At 42.2% G+C, this 16,626-nt stretch overlaps 2 protein-coding genes across 8 annotated transcripts in view; one reads left to right on the top strand and one right to left on the bottom strand.

The window, feature by feature from the left end:
- LOC102073106 (phosphatidylinositol 3,4,5-trisphosphate 3-phosphatase TPTE2) overlaps nucleotides 1–16,626 on the top strand; it is a 37,310-nt gene that overhangs the window by 18,899 nt on the left and 1,785 nt on the right. For 3 of the 5 annotated variants that reach the window (XM_074535380.1, XM_074535383.1, XM_005482420.4), the window contains exon 19: nucleotides 647–4,660. In XM_074535380.1, the coding sequence (XP_074391481.1) occupies nucleotides 647–749 (103 nt within the window). In that variant the 3' untranslated portion in view covers nucleotides 750–4,660. Of the gene's footprint in view, nucleotides 1–646; nucleotides 4,661–16,054; nucleotides 16,136–16,626 lie in introns of those variants that run through there. The other 2 variants (XM_074535382.1, XM_074535381.1) reach the window with 1 other exon arrangement.
- On the bottom strand, nucleotides 2,607–15,666 carry SLC25A15 (solute carrier family 25 member 15). 3 transcript variants are annotated; one of them, XM_074535384.1, is made up of 8 exons: nucleotides 15,512–15,666; nucleotides 14,862–14,964; nucleotides 13,041–13,168; nucleotides 9,899–10,157; nucleotides 7,492–7,629; nucleotides 6,992–7,161; nucleotides 5,839–5,997; nucleotides 2,607–4,943 (listed from the first exon to the last, which is right to left on the bottom strand). In XM_074535384.1, the coding sequence occupies exons 3-8, from the start codon at nucleotides 13,093–13,095 to the stop codon at nucleotides 4,819–4,821; spliced, it is 906 nt and encodes a 301-aa protein (XP_074391485.1). In that variant the 5' UTR covers nucleotides 13,096–13,168; nucleotides 14,862–14,964; nucleotides 15,512–15,666; the 3' UTR covers nucleotides 2,607–4,818. The 3 variants fall into 3 exon arrangements, with proteins under 3 accessions (XP_074391485.1, XP_074391486.1, XP_074391487.1); XM_074535385.1 differs by lacking the exon at nucleotides 15,512–15,666 and adding an exon at nucleotides 15,387–15,477; XM_074535386.1 differs by lacking the exon at nucleotides 15,512–15,666 and adding an exon at nucleotides 15,065–15,342.

Genomic DNA, 16,626 nt, shown 5'->3' with positions numbered 1-16,626 from the left:
GGCATGGGAGATATAATTACTGTGCTCTCCATGAGTGGAATAGAAAGAAGACAGTTTTTACTTAACTGATCCTGTTAGAGCCTGAGGAGAGGTAGCCATGAGTCTCTTTGTAACTGTTAACTTAATGCACTCAGCCAGCAATGCGCCTTGCAGTCTCAGTGCAGACCAATTAGACCAAACCAGTGCCAGGAAAAATGTGTGCCAGCTGTCTGATGGCCCTGCAACGTTGCCATCTTAAAGGTTTTGCTGAAGAGCTTTTTTTCCTCCAGAACTATGGAGGATGCCCCACTAGGCTACCTGTTGAGTGCTGAATCAAATCCTTGCCTTTAGGAAGGTTGGTTATTAAATTCCTGGCACTTGCATCATATCAGGAGGCCTTGAGCTGAATGCAGTAATAATTTCTCTCTGTCTTGCACTGTGGGGCTCTGGGAGGGTGGTGGGGAGCCAATCCACAAACCCATCAGGTTGCCTTTGTTTCCTAGATGACTTAAGATGCAAAACACTGTGCAGGCATGGCTGATTTCTGTTTAAATTCAAGGTCTGGGGCTGGATTTAATAGTCTAGGGCTGACTAAAGATTTTTCAGCTGGCTGAAAGGAAAAGCATGTCTTAGGCTGTAAGATATGCTACTGAATTTTGTCTTTCAGACTCTACCTTTCCAGGAATGAGCTGGATAACCCTCACAAGTCTAAAACATGGAAAATCTATAGTGAGACATTTGCTGTGGAGGTGAACTTTATTGATGCATAAGGGAAATCTGAAAGAAGGAAAACATGTAAAATTCATCTCTTTCCTGGAGAATGTCTTGCTGTTTCAGTATAAAGTGAAGCAGTGTCACTTGGATGTATCTACACAGAAACACACTAGGTACAACTTCTCAAATAAAGCTACATGAAGTTCTGTTGCATGGGGCCAAAACACTCTGAAGAGTTACTTAATGTCAGTTGACTGTCACATCATGGGCTGTTGGATTCCTGGAGCTTAGATATCTCTGCATACAGCTAATTCTTGTTAGAGTTATCAAAAACAATTACTTGTCTTTAAGCATAAGCATTACCATGATGGTTGAAGACCAGCAGTTTGCATGAGACTGGAGAAACCTGACATGATTCCCTCAGCATTGGGGTTTTCCACAAATCAGTAGAATATGGGATTTTTGAAGGAGAAATATTAATCTCCCTCTGTTGGATTGTTGCATCTTGAGCAGAAGCCTTGGTATTGAACTGCTCTTCATCAGTAATCAGTGATGTAGTGCTTTGAGCAACACCTGGCCTGGGAGCTGCCTGTGAAGGTTGGAGACTGCACAGCTGCTTTTCTACTGCTGTACCTCTCCACAAAGGGCTGCAATGGCCACTTGCCCTAAGGCTTAGGACTGGCTCTCATCAGCTCCTGAGTATTCCAGCTGCCTGGGATCAGTTAGTGTGGTTGCCTTAATGCCTGCATATGAAAGGTTTGATCTGTGCACCTGCTCATTTGAGCAAATAGTGCAAATGCTCACTGGCTCCTCTTGAATTGTACTAAGACCTGTAGTGCACAAACTTCCAGGATGCTTATTCTACTTCCAACTATTTTCAGCAGTGCAGCTCTTCTGTGGAGACTGTATCTTCATTTGTGTGAAATGTGTTGAGGTGTTAGCTTCTTGGTTCTGCTGCTTCATTATTCTTTTTGTTCCTGGGAACCAAAAAGTGGAAGGGAAATGACATAGCTTTCCAGTTAATGAAATGGGCAGAGATCACATACCTCCCTGTGCTCACTTGAAAGTAGTTATGTACTATGAAGGATATGTGTGGGCTCAACTTCTGCTATTGCTATGTATTACCTCAGTGTCCACATGAATGTGCCTAGGGGCTAAAAAAGGATGCAGTTCATTGCAGCTCCAAGCCAAGTTCATTTTGGCTTAGCTCAGGCAATTGGATATCTGTCCACTGTCTGAGGATGCCCTCTGATACAGTTGGCAGGGCACCTAAGGTGACCCATCTTCCTGCTTAGGGACTAAGCCAGTTTGCTCAGATAGCAGCAGCAGAGGCTGTAGCAGCAAGTCAGATTTTCCTAGCTAAAGCACACCCGTTAAGTAAAAACTAATGTGAAAGCAGCAATGAGGAACAAAATAGCTGTACAAAGGATATACTATGTTTCTCTTGAGAGATCCAAGCACCACTGCTCAGAAAAGGGTAACAATAGGCCATGCCTCCCTGCTGCACTGACCTTCACAGGGTAGTGGATATTTGTCCCTTATATTTGTGGAATTTAGGTGACCTATGCTGGACTCCTGCCATTCTTCTGACAGAGAACCTTACAGCCTGTATCACCATAATCTAGCAATTTGAAATTTGAGGTGAACATTAATACTACAACTGACTTTGGTACTAAGAAAGCAACAGGCCAAGTGCTGAACTATGGGTTTCATTTTCCATAGATGTAAAATCAGCAGGTTTTTTACAGCACCTTACTCTAGCTGCCCCCTTTCCTCTGTTTTGAGGGCTTTATATGTTCATTGATTGTATAAAGTCTTTTTCTTTCATTCCAGAAAGGTGGTGATGCTGAATTCAACCTTTTTGTTTCTCAGCTAGATGAGCTTGTTAAATAGCATAAACAATCGTCAAGTACTCAGTTAATCAAATGAAACTTTATTTCTGTCAATTCTTATACCAACATAATGAAGTTTTTAGCTGAACAACTGATACACGTGTACAGCTTAAGCAGCTCTGAATGGAAAAATTACTGCTTACATCAACTTCAGAAGGTAAACTCTCAAAAATGCCACCAGCTTCTTGCTGTAGGTTGTTTTAAATACCCTGCTTCTCTTGAAGCTTCAATTTTTGTATTAAAAACTGCCACCATGAGCTTTAAAAAATGAAAGCAAAGACAAATCTAAGAAATAGATTGAAGTATTTCACTGAGGTGGAGTCTGTCCTCACGTTTTCATAACTATTAGAAACATGTACAAATATACTATTTATCTTATCTAGACAACTTTGAAAAGAAGGGGAAGTCTAACAACTCTTAAAGCCTCATCCTCCTGCCTGAATTATTTAAACATTTGGTATAAATTCCTTTTAAAGTACTGGCAGTTCAGAGTAGTGCTGCCCCTGTTGTACCAGTCAGTCAAGCTGTATTGGTGCAATAGACACTGAAGAATCTTCAGTCATGCCCTGCTTTAACTGCCTTTTCTCATGGTATATGAAAGGGAGATGAATTGTTCTTTCTGCACTTGGAGGCTGGAGGAGCAAGATTTTGTGGAACTGGAGCAACCACTTTCCATCAAAGAGGCTGCAACAATGCAAGGAATGAGTGCACCCTGGCTCCGCTGCAAGAGACAGCAGGTATTGACAGGATTTCATCTATGCCTAAAGCTTGTTCCTATTTCTGGGATCTGAAAGGGAAGCTGTAACATGCAAAACTGGGTTGTTCCAGCTCTGTCTCTGACAAATGTGGTTGCTGTGACAAGCTGCTAATCTCCATGTAGCTGTGATGATGTCAGTGAGTTAAAGGGCTCTGTCTGTGCCCCCCACTGCCCCCACACTGGTGGGCTGCAGTTAGAGCACCCAGGCAGCATCTCTGTACAACTCAGGACAAGTTTGTGCTGTTCTAAGACCTGCATGACTTATTCCAGGAGAAGGCAGTAGCTGCTTCTTACAAAGCAGAACATGCTTATAGAAAGAGCACTCCACTTGAAGAACAAAAGGGGCATCTGGAAAGAGGTGTCACTGCCTCATTTTGGGTAGTACTGACTAACTGTATGTTTAATTAAATAACATGACCAAGCAGGCTGTGCCCTCCAGGCCTGAAGGTGATACAAGCTATCCAATGCAATCATATGAGCTCTTTCCACGCAGCTGAAGAGGCACAGCAAGTGGCAAGACTCCAGCCCTAGTAACACTGCTATGTCAGAGACCATGGTGTCAGTTAACAACTCACTTCTGGCTTTCTGTTCCTCTTCAGCTTCCTGTCCTTCCAGCATGTGGCCTTATTTATGCCAAGGTGATCTAAATGGGAGCCTGCACAAAGTTACAATTCCATATCAGAGGCAGCAGCTATTTTCAGCAGTGTCCCTTATGTTAAGTGGTGCTTAGCATACTCCAGCACTTCTTGAAAGGATTTAGGGAACAATGGAATGCAGCATAGCCTCCTTAATGTTGTTACTGTGCTTCTTTTATCAAAAATGTAGGCATATCTTGGGCTCTAAGTCTCATATAAGGTAAAGGGTGAATGTTTCCTACTTTTATAAACCCATTCACTAGGATAGAGTATGTAAGTCAGACACCCTCTTCCATTACCTTAGCAAGTCACAGAGCAGCAGGGAGCCAGAGAGGACAGGGGTGTAGCTGGAGAAGGAAAGGTCTCCCTGGGTGAGGGGTATGTCCAAGTCATCTATACTCAACAAGATTAGACAAGAACTGATGTTATTTTGAGTCAGACATCAACAACTGCAAAAGGTCACAATTGCAGCACAGTTTTAAAACCAGTGCTTTGCTTTAGACAACTCAGAACCTACTCTTGCATGTTACATTAAACCCCACAGGTCAATGTAAATATTTTTAGCACCAGTACAGGTCAGGAAAGACATTTATGACATGCAGTGTACCTCGTGCAGAATCTGTAAGAGGGAGATAGTTCTGCTTGTGCAATTCAAGTAACACATACACACCTCCATAAAATCACCTGATTTTAAAAGATTACAAATCTTAAACTGGAGTTGAGTTCCTAAAATTAGGTTGCTGATTTGGTTCTGCTCAGACCATCATGTGATCTATGTGTTTTTCATCATTTATTTAAATGACCCTTGAACAATCTCTTGTTCTTCATCTGCCAGGTGATATCAGTAAGAATCTATTTGTTTCATCAGAAGTTTCCTGCTGTACTCGTAGGCAAGGAACAGCGCCCCGTTGGCCACAAATGCACGGATCATAGTTGGTGTTAGTCCAGAATACAAGGCAAGCACACCTAGAAATGAAACCAGAGCAGTTAGCCATTTATTGAAGTGGCTGTCTGCATCAACCCCTCTGCTCTTACCTGTGAGGGGTACTGAAGCAATGCTTCTGCTTAGAGGAGCATGAACACAGAGAGCTGAACTCACTGCTGTAGCTACTGATTGCAGTGGTACTGGGTATTGATATGGGAGTATCTAATGTTGTAACAGGAGTTTTGCCATCTAGCTTATGCTAGATGCTTATTTCAGGTATGACAAGTTCTTGGCCAGCTGAGATAACGTGACAGTGGCTGTACCACAGCTGGCAAGGGGGCAGCAAGACTATGTTAGAGCTGTGCCCTAGGTCAGACTCCAGTTCTCATTAGTATCCTACCTTGCAATGGGGCCAGGATTCATGTCTGCTGCCATGTATATTCTCTCATGTATATTCACTCTCTTCCAAAGTGCCTGACACAGGTCTTTTCCAGAGAGGAGATGCTGAGGTAGATGCCTCAAGTTTCCAGGCTGGATAGGGCTGTTTGATAAATCAATCCTCAACCATATATTAACTTCTAGAGGTGAAGAAATCTTCTGCATGAATCTTACCTAGTCCCTTCAGTTTTCATGTATAGGTTTGGTCACAAGTAATAGAGCTCATTTCTTTATCTGCTTTTAAGGCACAGTAAGCTTCTGTTAGGTTTAAGTGAATCATCTCCTGACCCAAGAGGCAGGGAAGATGAACTAGGTCTCAGTTTCTAGATTCCAAGCTTTCCACACTACATGAGGTAGACATTAGTTTGCTAGAAACAGTTATTGTATGTCTCTAATACACTATCACTGAACTAGGTTTCTTAAATGATTTTGGGTATTGGAGGGTGTAGATTTCAGTCTGCAGCCCTACAGATTGAGTTGATCTGCTTGGATACTCACCCTCAGTTCTCACAACAGTTACAAATGTTCCCATAAAGCCTGCCTGTTTTCCAGCCATTGAAAGAACCTGAATTCTAGATTTGACACAGTCCACAGGATACACAGCAATCCACAGACAGCTGCCTCCAAAACCTCCACTTAGTAACAAAGGGATGGGACCTAAAAGTTAAGACATACATTTTTATACACCACAATGTTCACTAACACAAATATAATATTATTTCATCTACAGGATTCAAAGGGAACAGAGGAAGCTGCTTATGACAAAAGAGCAGTTGCTGTTCTCTCATTAACCTTTAAGTCAATTTCAAGCCACTGGTAAATTGCAAGTCAACTAGAGACTCAAAAATTATAAAGAGTGCCTCTTAGATTACTGGCAGTGTTAAAAAAACTATAACTCAGAATTCAATTCTGATTCTATTAACTAAATTCACTTTTTTAACACTTGTAATCACTTTCCAAGGTTAATTGTGAAATGGTTTAGAGAAACATCATATAGTGTTGCTAATCATATATAGAGAATTTGGTAGAATTATTTTGTCATCAGTCATTTCTTTGATGATGCACTCTGATTTTGTATTTCTGATCAGATGTTTGTAAACGTTTTGTTACATGTCCAAAATGCACGCAGCTGAAATCCTGACTCCAAGCAAGACTGGTTCAGTCTTTTAACAGGAGAGAGGTAATCTTTATGCTGGCATCACCATGGTTTTTTCCCTTCTAATTTTCAATCTCAGTGTTCTCTTACTATCATTGTAACTACATCTAATGGTCAGCATGCAGTTCAGCATATACTTGAATACACTGTTCAAGAGAATGCAGCTAAATACTTCAAAATCACTCTGAATGGCAGCTGAAATGAAATAGTTCAGAGTTGTGTTACACTGTGGGGTCAGATATTTCAGCAGTTTTGTAGTGTTAGTTCACTCTGTTATTTCTCTATTTATGATACATCCTGCTTCATTGGAAAATGGTCACTTCAATAATTTACTACTGTGTATATACACGACACAGCCCTCCATATTTAGTATGCCTCATTTCCTTCATTTGTGTGTATTTTACAACATTATTAGTATATCTTCAGAGAAGATATGCCTCCCTTTATGTCCCCCATGACAGCATGCTAAAACCCACCTGTAAAAAGGCACCATACCTAATTCATCTTTTGATCTCCCAGAGGCAAAGAATGTCCGGCTCAGTTCATACCCTCCAAAGAAGAAGAAATAGCCTGGGACTTCCCGCAGCAAAGTGCTTGACAGGCCACGATAAAATCCAAGGGGACCATCCTTTTGGATAACACTCTTCACTACTGACCAAACTGTACTGAGAGAGGTTGGCCCAGTTAGTGATACTTATTAGCCAGATAATGAGAAGTTACAGACCAATAGGCAACGGCAGCAACAATTAATGCTGAGACCTATCGTGCAAACAACTGAATTGATGTAAGACTTAGAGCAAGATCCTGCTGGGAGCCCTTCACTGGCATCCATCTTTACTAGCACTAGCACTAGGATCAGCAGGCTGTGACCCTCCCAGCCACAGCTCTTCTCTGGTTAGCAATGCACTGTAAATGTGACACTGAGCTAATAGAGGATCTGAAGAAATAATGCACAAGGAAGGGTTTCAGGGATACTGAGCTGGGTGTATACTTACTTGTGTCCCTGGATTATCTTCCCTGACAACTGCATTTCATGCATGGCCTGTAGCCGGCACTTCACCAGCTCTGTGGGACACAGGACAAGGGTGGCAAAGGCAGAGGCAAAGGAGCCTGCAGCAGCATTCTGTAGATCACTGCAAGAAAGAAACTGCAGAAGGTATTTTGGCACTGACCTTCAGTGCAGTGGAGCCACTGCACCAGCAATCAGCTTCCTGCACCTCTACCCTAAATACCATCAAGAAAAACTGGCAGTCTTGGGGAAAAGATTCTTAAGGGCAAAGGGCAGTTACTCAAACTAGAGGGAGGAAAAACCTAGCTCATTCCATATTCTTATACAACTGAAAGACACCCTTTTGACACCAAAGAGATGTGTTGCAACCTCTAACCTTTTAGCTATATTTCAGTAATTGGAGCAGAGTAAAAGCCAGGAAGGGAAGATTTAATAGCATTTATGAAGATTTCTATAGACTTGTTTTACTGAGAAACTTTTGGTTACTTATTACTTCCCCAAAGATAATAGGAGCAATAATCACCTCATATAGATAGATGTCAGTATTTTCAAATTCACCTTACCAGTATTAATAAAGGCTTTCAGTGGAGGATGCTAGAAAACTGAAAGCAGGCACAATGGATCACTGTAATCTTTGTATGGATGTGCTGCTATGAATACAACCATGTGAATCAGAGACAGCACAAACATAAACCACACCACCAAACAAGACAGCACTGTCATCTGCAGTGACTCAGTGTTCCAAAACTGGGGCTTATTTTGTGGTAATTTTACACATACCACAGATTCTGGGCTCCTAAACTGCCAGGACTCAAAAGGCTGGTACTTGAGGGCAACACTGCTTTATGATGCATTTTAAACAGGCTTCTACAGACACTGGTGTTTTGGACAGGAGCTGCATAATAGCATAGAAGTGGAACTTCTCTGGGGAGTCAGCATAGTTGAGACTGATCTCACTGCAGCAGAGAAATTCTTTCCATCCAAGGGAGATACTTGCCTTGTGCCCAGCAGTTTGATATATCTATAGTATCAGAGATTAAAGCTGCAACTTTTCACCTTGAAGCATCACAAAACTCAAGTTGTGACATGAAGAAAAGCTCATGACATTCAGATATAGCAGTAATGAGAACTTTCAAAGTGGAAGCTATCAGTAACTGCCTGCAGAGCAGCAAATGGAATTTAGCATTTCTCTTTCCAATTTGTTGTCTCACTTTAGACTTTATGATGAAATCTATTGGTTATATTAAAAGATAAACAGAATTCAGCATTTCTCTTTTAATTTCTTTTCTTTGTGACTTGTGCATCAGTGATAGGTATTCCTTTAACTGAAAAATGTTTTATAGTTTGTTCTTTTCTGAAGGTGTAACAGTACAGTAAAAATGGGTGGGGATGTCCTGGACATCATCAAGGCCCTGCTGAAGACCATGTCAATACAATTCTCTCTTACATGTGCCTCATAAGGTGCCCCCACAATGATCCAGATGAAGAGAATAAGGAAACAACACCAATGGACAATCCTTCAAGTAAACTTAAATTCTTTAATGTTTTGTCCTAGAACAGCTCTGCAGTCACACTATTTGACCTTGAATCAACAAGGCATTAAAGAGCCGTCTTGGATCTCAAAAGCACCATTACCTGACCAAGGAAATAATTGTCAGATGCCAAAGGTGCTTGCTATTGCTATATACTCACATTCCCATTCTGTATCCAACTCCAAAGACAGAGTAGTACACCAATATACTGTTTCAAAGTTTCATGCACTACCTTCCCTACATCCAGCATGACCATGGTGCCTCAGTCACGGGAGATGATCCCAGGACATCTACACATCTGCAGTCTGCCTCCCAGCATGATCACAAAAGACAGTGAAGAAGTGAAACATCCAGCTGGTAGGCCTACCTCCTACATTTTAATGGGTAGGAAAAGTTAAGGGGTTTGTAGGGTTAGCAAGCTTTTGAACCTTAAAGAAATACATTTTTAAAAGCAAGACAATATTAGAAAAGTGCCCTTCTCTCTTAGTATGCCTCCTTGTAAGAAAAGCCACTACCTCCCCTGAAAAATCAGAACAACCTAGATATTAAAGGAATACAAACTTTCAGGTGTTGAAATGCTCCATCCTATGGGTAAAAATGTTCCAGGTCTTGAATACTCCAGTTAAGCTGCGATCATCTAAACCAGCCAGCTGCAGTGACTGGTTAGTAGACAGCTCTGTGATATTAGACACTATATTGTCACACTAAGGCCTATATTCCAAAATTTACTACACTGTACACTGTCAGAGGAGAGCCTGGGACCTCACTTGCACTGGACAGTAGAGTATTGGCAAATAGCAATTACATGAAATTTTATATACTTACTTATTTTAGAATACAAACCAGATATTTATTACTAACCTGAGCTTTGTTTTTCTGTCTACTCCAACAATTCTTCTCACAATTTGTTGGCAAAATCCATAGCACATGAACAGAACAGAGTTTTCTGCAATGTTGGCTACAAGTGCTGGTGAGGTTCCCTTGTAGAAGCCTCGAAGTCCCACTTGCTTATAGGTTTTGACAAAACAGTCAACAAGTCCTTTGTACATGTTGGGGAACGTCTGCATCTTCACCTTTGCAGTGTCAAAGGGCTGGCCAGTCACCACACAGGCTGTCCCACCTAGGCAAGCAGTGGAAGTTAACAATGGCTGAAGGTTATCACAACTGCAACACCTATGCTGGAGCACCAGTATTAAGAAAATCACACAGAAAGCAAAGATTAATTAATTCCCTGTAGGAAATGACAAGTGCACTGATTTTAGCACAATGGCGTCAATTGTCACTGGTGAATTTAGTTACCTTAAGAAAAAAAAAATTGGCAAAGGAGCAGTAACATCACGATTCTCATTAAATATTTTTTTAATCTCATGAAAAGCAAGCATCTAAATGAATCAGCTCACTTTAGAAACTTGTACTGAATTAGAGGTATTGTTCTGCAATCAAGTCACTTGTGTCAATGAGTTAAATAACATTTTCCTTTGCCCATTAATGCAGTGGTTCAGAAGGCATCTCTGATTTTACATTCCAATAATAAAAAAAAAAATCTCAATCCTGAAAGATCAGTAATCATGTCATTCCACCAGGAGAAGAGGAGCACTGCTGAGAGTGCTAAACTGATCATACATAATAAATTGATAACCAAACACTCAAACCCTTTACTTCAAAACTCCAGGTGGCTGTTAAGCACATTTCTTTCCAGAGACTGGAAGTGTCAAGTGTAAGCTGAAAAAGGGCAAAAGGGCAAAGTTTCTCAACATGTTATCTTTTCCAAACTGAACTGCAAGGTCAATACCCTGAAAACTTGTGTGATATTTCCTTCAATGTCATCAATAACCATTTTGCTCACAGTGCAGTGTTCTGCTGATTTAACTCAGTTCTGTAGTCTGCAGGAAGAGCTGATGTTACACTTTTTCAGTAAGAAACAGTGTACAGCGATAGCAATCTATTAGAAGCAGATACTTGGCAGGAAACCGATGAAAGGTGTACCTTATATAGGGTTCATGGTTTTGTTTTGTAGCAAGAGAGAACTTTACTAAAACAGAAGCTGATCTTTAACCAAAGCACAATTGACATGCACATAGCTTAAACTATCTGTAAATACAGATAGGAAAGCAACTGAAACAGAAACAAATTAGCACATCAAAATAAGATTCGTTATTTTTCTTTTAAGTGGGGAGAAGAGTATTTGTTTAACCAGTGTTATTAGCAGTCCATTTTACTCTTTGCAAACACATTTGTGTAACATTGTTTTTGCTTCTCTGCAAAGAGGTACTCCAGGCCTTTGAGAGAAACTCAGGATCTAGCTGCTGTAAAACCTCCTTCCCAACCAGATGGATCATTAAGAGCTTCAGAGCAAATCATGCAAGGAAGCACAAAGAGTTTCCTGCTCTGGAAGGATATCCAAGGAGAAAAGTAACTGGCTCAGACCAGTAATACCCATGTAAGGTTCAAATAAAAAACAGAGCTGGGAAGGCTCAGCCAGTGTTAGTTATTTGCAGGGAAGTCAGGTAGATGTTGTCTACAGGACAAATGCTAGGTTCCTGTAATAAAATAATGGCTGTTGGAAGATGTCCAGGGAAACCAGGAATGTTCTTGGAAATGTAAAGCTGAAAAATTTGGAGTTGACAGAATGGCTGTTCCAAAAAGGCTGTTAATGGAGTTGGCTCAAAAAGCCTAGTAAATGGCAACAATGAATTTTGTAAGCCTCAAGATAAAGACCAAGAGTCCTAGTTATTGTCTGAAATATTAAGAAAAATAAATTTTTCCAGCCAGCAGTAAAGAGTCACAAAAAACCCAACCCAACTACAAAATTAAAACAAACCAGAAACTCAAAACATCAAATCTGTTTGAACTTTCAGACAAGTGTGGGCCTAATAATGTGGCAGTGGTGGGGAAAAGAGTCCTACTGAATCAAAGCAGGTATTAGAGGTTGCTTGGATCCTAGGTGAAGGACTGTGACCACAGACAGCCAAATGACTTCTTTATTCTTGTCCAGAATTTGCTTGCCTCAATATGTCATTACTTATCAGCTAGTCAAGACTGTATGTGGAGAGGAAGGTAAAGCCAGGTTATGCATTTTCTGGAAGAACAAGCTGTTTGCTTACTTAATTACATTTTCTAAAGAGTGCAGAGATTGCCACACTGGACTTGTGCTGTTACCCCTTTCTCATTGCACTGTTAACCTCCACTGACTGCAAATAACTACCATTGAATGCACTTAACACCGTTAATACTGCCATATTCACAGCCTTAACATTGCCATGAGAGGACTGACTGCAATATTTATTGTATGGGAAAGAAAAAAAGATCACTAACATTGTCTAAACTAGTTACAAAAGTAAATTAGACAAATCTTCCACCTTTTCCATAGAACCACTGTTAGGTTAGAAGTGTCAAAAAGACCCCTTTTCCCTGGCAGAGTTCAAAATTGCATTCCTAAGCCATAGACATGACCAACACGGCAATATCAATGAGAAAGTGCAACCATTTCCACACAACCAGTCCAGCAAAATTTGACAGCACAGAGTAGACTGAAGTGGAAGTCAGTTATGTAAATTCATCATCAGTTCTACTACTGAGCTTCACAGGTTTTAGAGACTCACACTAGCATTTTGTCTGAGCCAGAAACCCTTCAGGCAGCCTTTTGTCCCTTTCACTTAGGGACGGTTCCTCTGACAAAAGCAGCGCCTCAATCAACCACGCACTGAATTCCTTGCAAAACCCTACTGATACTCTGATTCATAAACTCATGTAAGCAGCACTTAAACCTCCTTATAGAAAATGATTAGTCTGAGAAAAGTGTTATGTCTTCTTCACTGTGTGGCAGGGGTTTCACCAGGGAGGAGCAATAGTGATACAGTTACAGCCCTGGCTGAGGTCACTGCTTCTCCTTATACCCTTAAACCACAGAGGGTGAGCCTTTTTATAGCAACTGCAAACTGCTTTTATATTTGTCAAAGGCATTAAACCTGTCTCTCAGAAGTTTTGTGCAATTAAGCATTACCTGCAGCACCCGCTGTGAGGTCAATAGCAGCCTGAACAGCAGAGTTGATCCTCATGCTTCACACTTGTTTATCAATTATTTCAGAGCAAAGTCTCCCTTTTCCTCTTAGGTATGGAGATATTTGTTTCCTGAGGGAAGAGAAAGATGAAACATACACAGTTTACAATAACTTGACTGGCAAAAGCATTACAGAAATGCCCTCAGATCCACTTAGAGACAGAAAATGGTTGTGCTCATGAACGAGACTTAGCATTCTTGTATTTTGACTGATTTTACTGCATTGGGCAGATCTCCTGGAGTATCACTGCCTAGCTTTAGCATACTTGGGCTTTCCAGCTTCTTATCTTCCTGGATCTCTCAAATGAAAGCTAAAGAGTGCATCCAGAGAACAGTGCTGAAGGTTACTTTTATATTGATTATAGAGGCATAGTCTTCCCTCAGGTGTCTAAGGCTGGAATATTTCATGCTTGTCTCACCTCCTCACCTATAAAGCATCTGCTCTCCTCGTGGTGAAGAACAGCTAAGAAAACTCTACCCATGATGATACACTGGGTGACTTTCAGAAGAGGAGTAGAAAGGGAATGAACATGAGCATCTTGAATTGTGTCTGGCTGTCATGTTCCTAGTGCAAGTCCCCCCCACAACAGAATATTATAAATAAGAATTACACCTCATCTCTCAGGAAGGCAGCTGGAAAGCAGAAATACAAATGTGACACTTTGAAATAAAACATTCAAATTAATTCAGTTCTCAAGTTTTCATCAAGATAATTTCACTGGGCAAGCAGTTAAAACAAGCTTATTTATCTGGGGTAAAATAACTCAGCCAAAGAGCTCCCACTGTTTCAGAACCGTGCTGCTGTCTGGCAGTGCTGTCAAAAAGCTGCATGAGTCTTGATACCCACACAAATACACATGTGAATTAGTGCCTCACTGGCTTTTAAGCCTGTCTTCAAGCACAGTACATCAGTAAACAGAACAATTTTCACTCCTCTACCTACTGTAATGCTTCTTTTGAAGCCTGTTACCTCCCAAAATGTATTTTGGCATAATTTGAATGGGAAACATAATTCCCAGTAGGCTACCTTGAAAGAATCATAGAAAGATACATTGTATAAACTACATCCTTCGTACAAGAAACATAGACACTTGGATACAACCAAGGCTTTCAGAAAGCCTGTATCTAAACAGATTTATTATTCTTGAACATTAGAAAAATACACCAGAAGGCCAAATACTGTCACTCAGTGACTTTACCCATCCAATCTGTTACATAAATCTAAGGGAGCTTAAAACAAAATAAGACATTGCTCTTGCAATAAATGGCACTAACACAAGTAATTCCACAATTGTGGCTTCAGATTTGAACTGTTTTGTTACTGACAGCATGGCACACCACTTATTCAACATGGAGGCTCCAAGGCCAAATTATGCTTGGTTATCCTATATGTCTCATTAGTGTTCACACTGCACTCTGAGTTTTTCTCCTTATTTAGGGGAGAAAAAACCAAATCATTGAGACAGACTTTGAATGAAAGGAATTACTAGAGAGCAACAATTTCCTGTGTTCAGTAAAATGTACACTGCTTTCATCATGCTGAGTGCTTATCGATTCATGCCAGTCCTCAAAGGGAGCATATGCCAGATCACCCACAGAAAACTTGGCAGCAGAAGGAAAAAAGTATATGCCTATAAAAATATTTATATATTTTAATATTTGAGAGACAAGGAAGTTTAGTCATCTGATCCATATCAGCCCAGTGCCACTTTCAGAAGATTTAAGTCTTAGTCAAAACTAAATTAGTATTATATTAGTACATACCTTTTTTCCTGTTTGTAATAATACTACTATATTAAAAGCTGAATCTAGGTAGAACGAGGCGGCAACTACTCTGTGACTTCCAAAGCAAATCCAAACCTCAGACCTGGAAATACAGAAGCATTGGTTAGTGTAACAGGTCCTGCAGAGTCCGGAGGTTATTTCAGCCCCAGATGTTTCTCCCTGCCCATGCAGTCTCCAAAGACCGAGATGCACGCAGAGGGTAGCGCTGCTCCTTGCAGGAGCCGCGTGGGCAGGCCGTAGCTGCGCTCCCCAAGGTCACAGCAGGCCGGCCCGGGGCGGCAGCAGCGGGGCTCGCCTCCGCTGTCACACGTGCTGCCGGCGGCAGGCACACGGCGCCGGCTCCAGCCCTCCTCAGGGGGAAGGCTGAGCACTCCCGCTCCGCCAGCACCGCCCGTTTGGAGCAGGAAGCCCCGGCCTGCGTTCGGCGGAGGCCCGCGCTGGCAGAGCCCGCCCGCCCCCGGCCCGCCGCCTCTCCCGGCCCGCCGCCTCTCCCGGCGGCCGCACCGCAGCCGCGGCTTCCGGGGGGCCGCGCATCCCGAGCCCGCCGCGCATCCCGGCCTGTGCGCGGGAACCTCCGGCCGGCCGCCACCGCCCCCGCCCCGCCGGCCCCCGCCCGTGCCCCCGCTCACCGGAGCCGCCGCCGCCCGAGCGGCCCCGCCGCCTGTGCCCCGAAAGAGGCGGCGATGGAGGCGGCGCGGCCCCGCCGCGGCCCCAGGGAAGGCGAGGGCCGGGCAGGCGGCGGGGGGGCGGCGGGGCTGGGCTCTGTTTAAGCTGGGGCTGGGCCGTGTTTCAGCTTACTGAGCAGGATGCTACCGAATTTATGAATTAAAACCAATTTTTTTTTTTCATTTTCTTGGGTTGTTTTAAGATATATGTTTGTTTATTTTTTTCCAGTTGGGTGACTTTGTTGTTGGGGTTTTTTGTTTTATTTTAAAGGATTTGTTTAGGAATTGTGTATCCTGAATCAGCAACAGTTTGTTTATACAGAGGAACTGCCGTGAGTCCCAAGACACTCTCCTAAGCTGTCACTTTGTGATCCTGGCTTTTCGGGACTTTGAGGTGGCATACAATGACCTAAGCTACTATGGCAAGGGTTAATACTGATTTTCTCAGCTGAAACTACACAGCGCTTTCTTTTCTTCCTTTTGATTTTTCCCCCTTTTGATTTGCAGTTACCTGAAGTGCTTGCAGTAAGGCTTATCAGGAACAAAGTCTGGTTGAAAGCAGTTGGACACTGTACAGTGTGTGGCAAGGTAAAGGAACAGCATCCATAATGTGTCCCAGTGATCAGTCATATTTGAGATGCTCTGCCAGACCAGGCAGTGTTTCTGGGAAGCACGATAATCCCTGTTGAGTGCACATGTGTTTGCGTGGGTTGAGACACGCAGACCTACATATTTCATCTCAGATCCGTGGTGTTTTCCACCAAATAAAACCAATGGCTCCTACTTTCACAGCACAAACCAAGGAAAAAACAGCATAAACAAAAATGTAAACTTTAATGAATCTTTTCTTCCATCACTTTAAATTAATTACAGGGTGCAGATTTTATTTTCCCATATGTTTATGAAACATATTGGTTGGAAGGGAGCTTAAAGACCATCTAGTTCCGAACCCCCTGCCCTGGGCGGGGGCACCTTTCGCTAGACTGAGTTGCTCAGTTTCATTCAGCCTGCCCTTGAACACTTCCAGGCATGGGGCATCCACAGCTTCTCTGGGCAACCTGCTCCAGTGCCTCACCACC

Source organism: Zonotrichia albicollis, chromosome 2 (genome assembly GCF_047830755.1).
Source record: "Zonotrichia albicollis isolate bZonAlb1 chromosome 2, bZonAlb1.hap1, whole genome shotgun sequence".
Classification (NCBI taxonomy): domain Eukaryota; kingdom Metazoa; phylum Chordata; class Aves; order Passeriformes; family Passerellidae; genus Zonotrichia; species Zonotrichia albicollis.
Note: the sequence above shows the minus strand (reverse complement) of the source record. Positions and strands in the feature narration are given on the sequence as shown.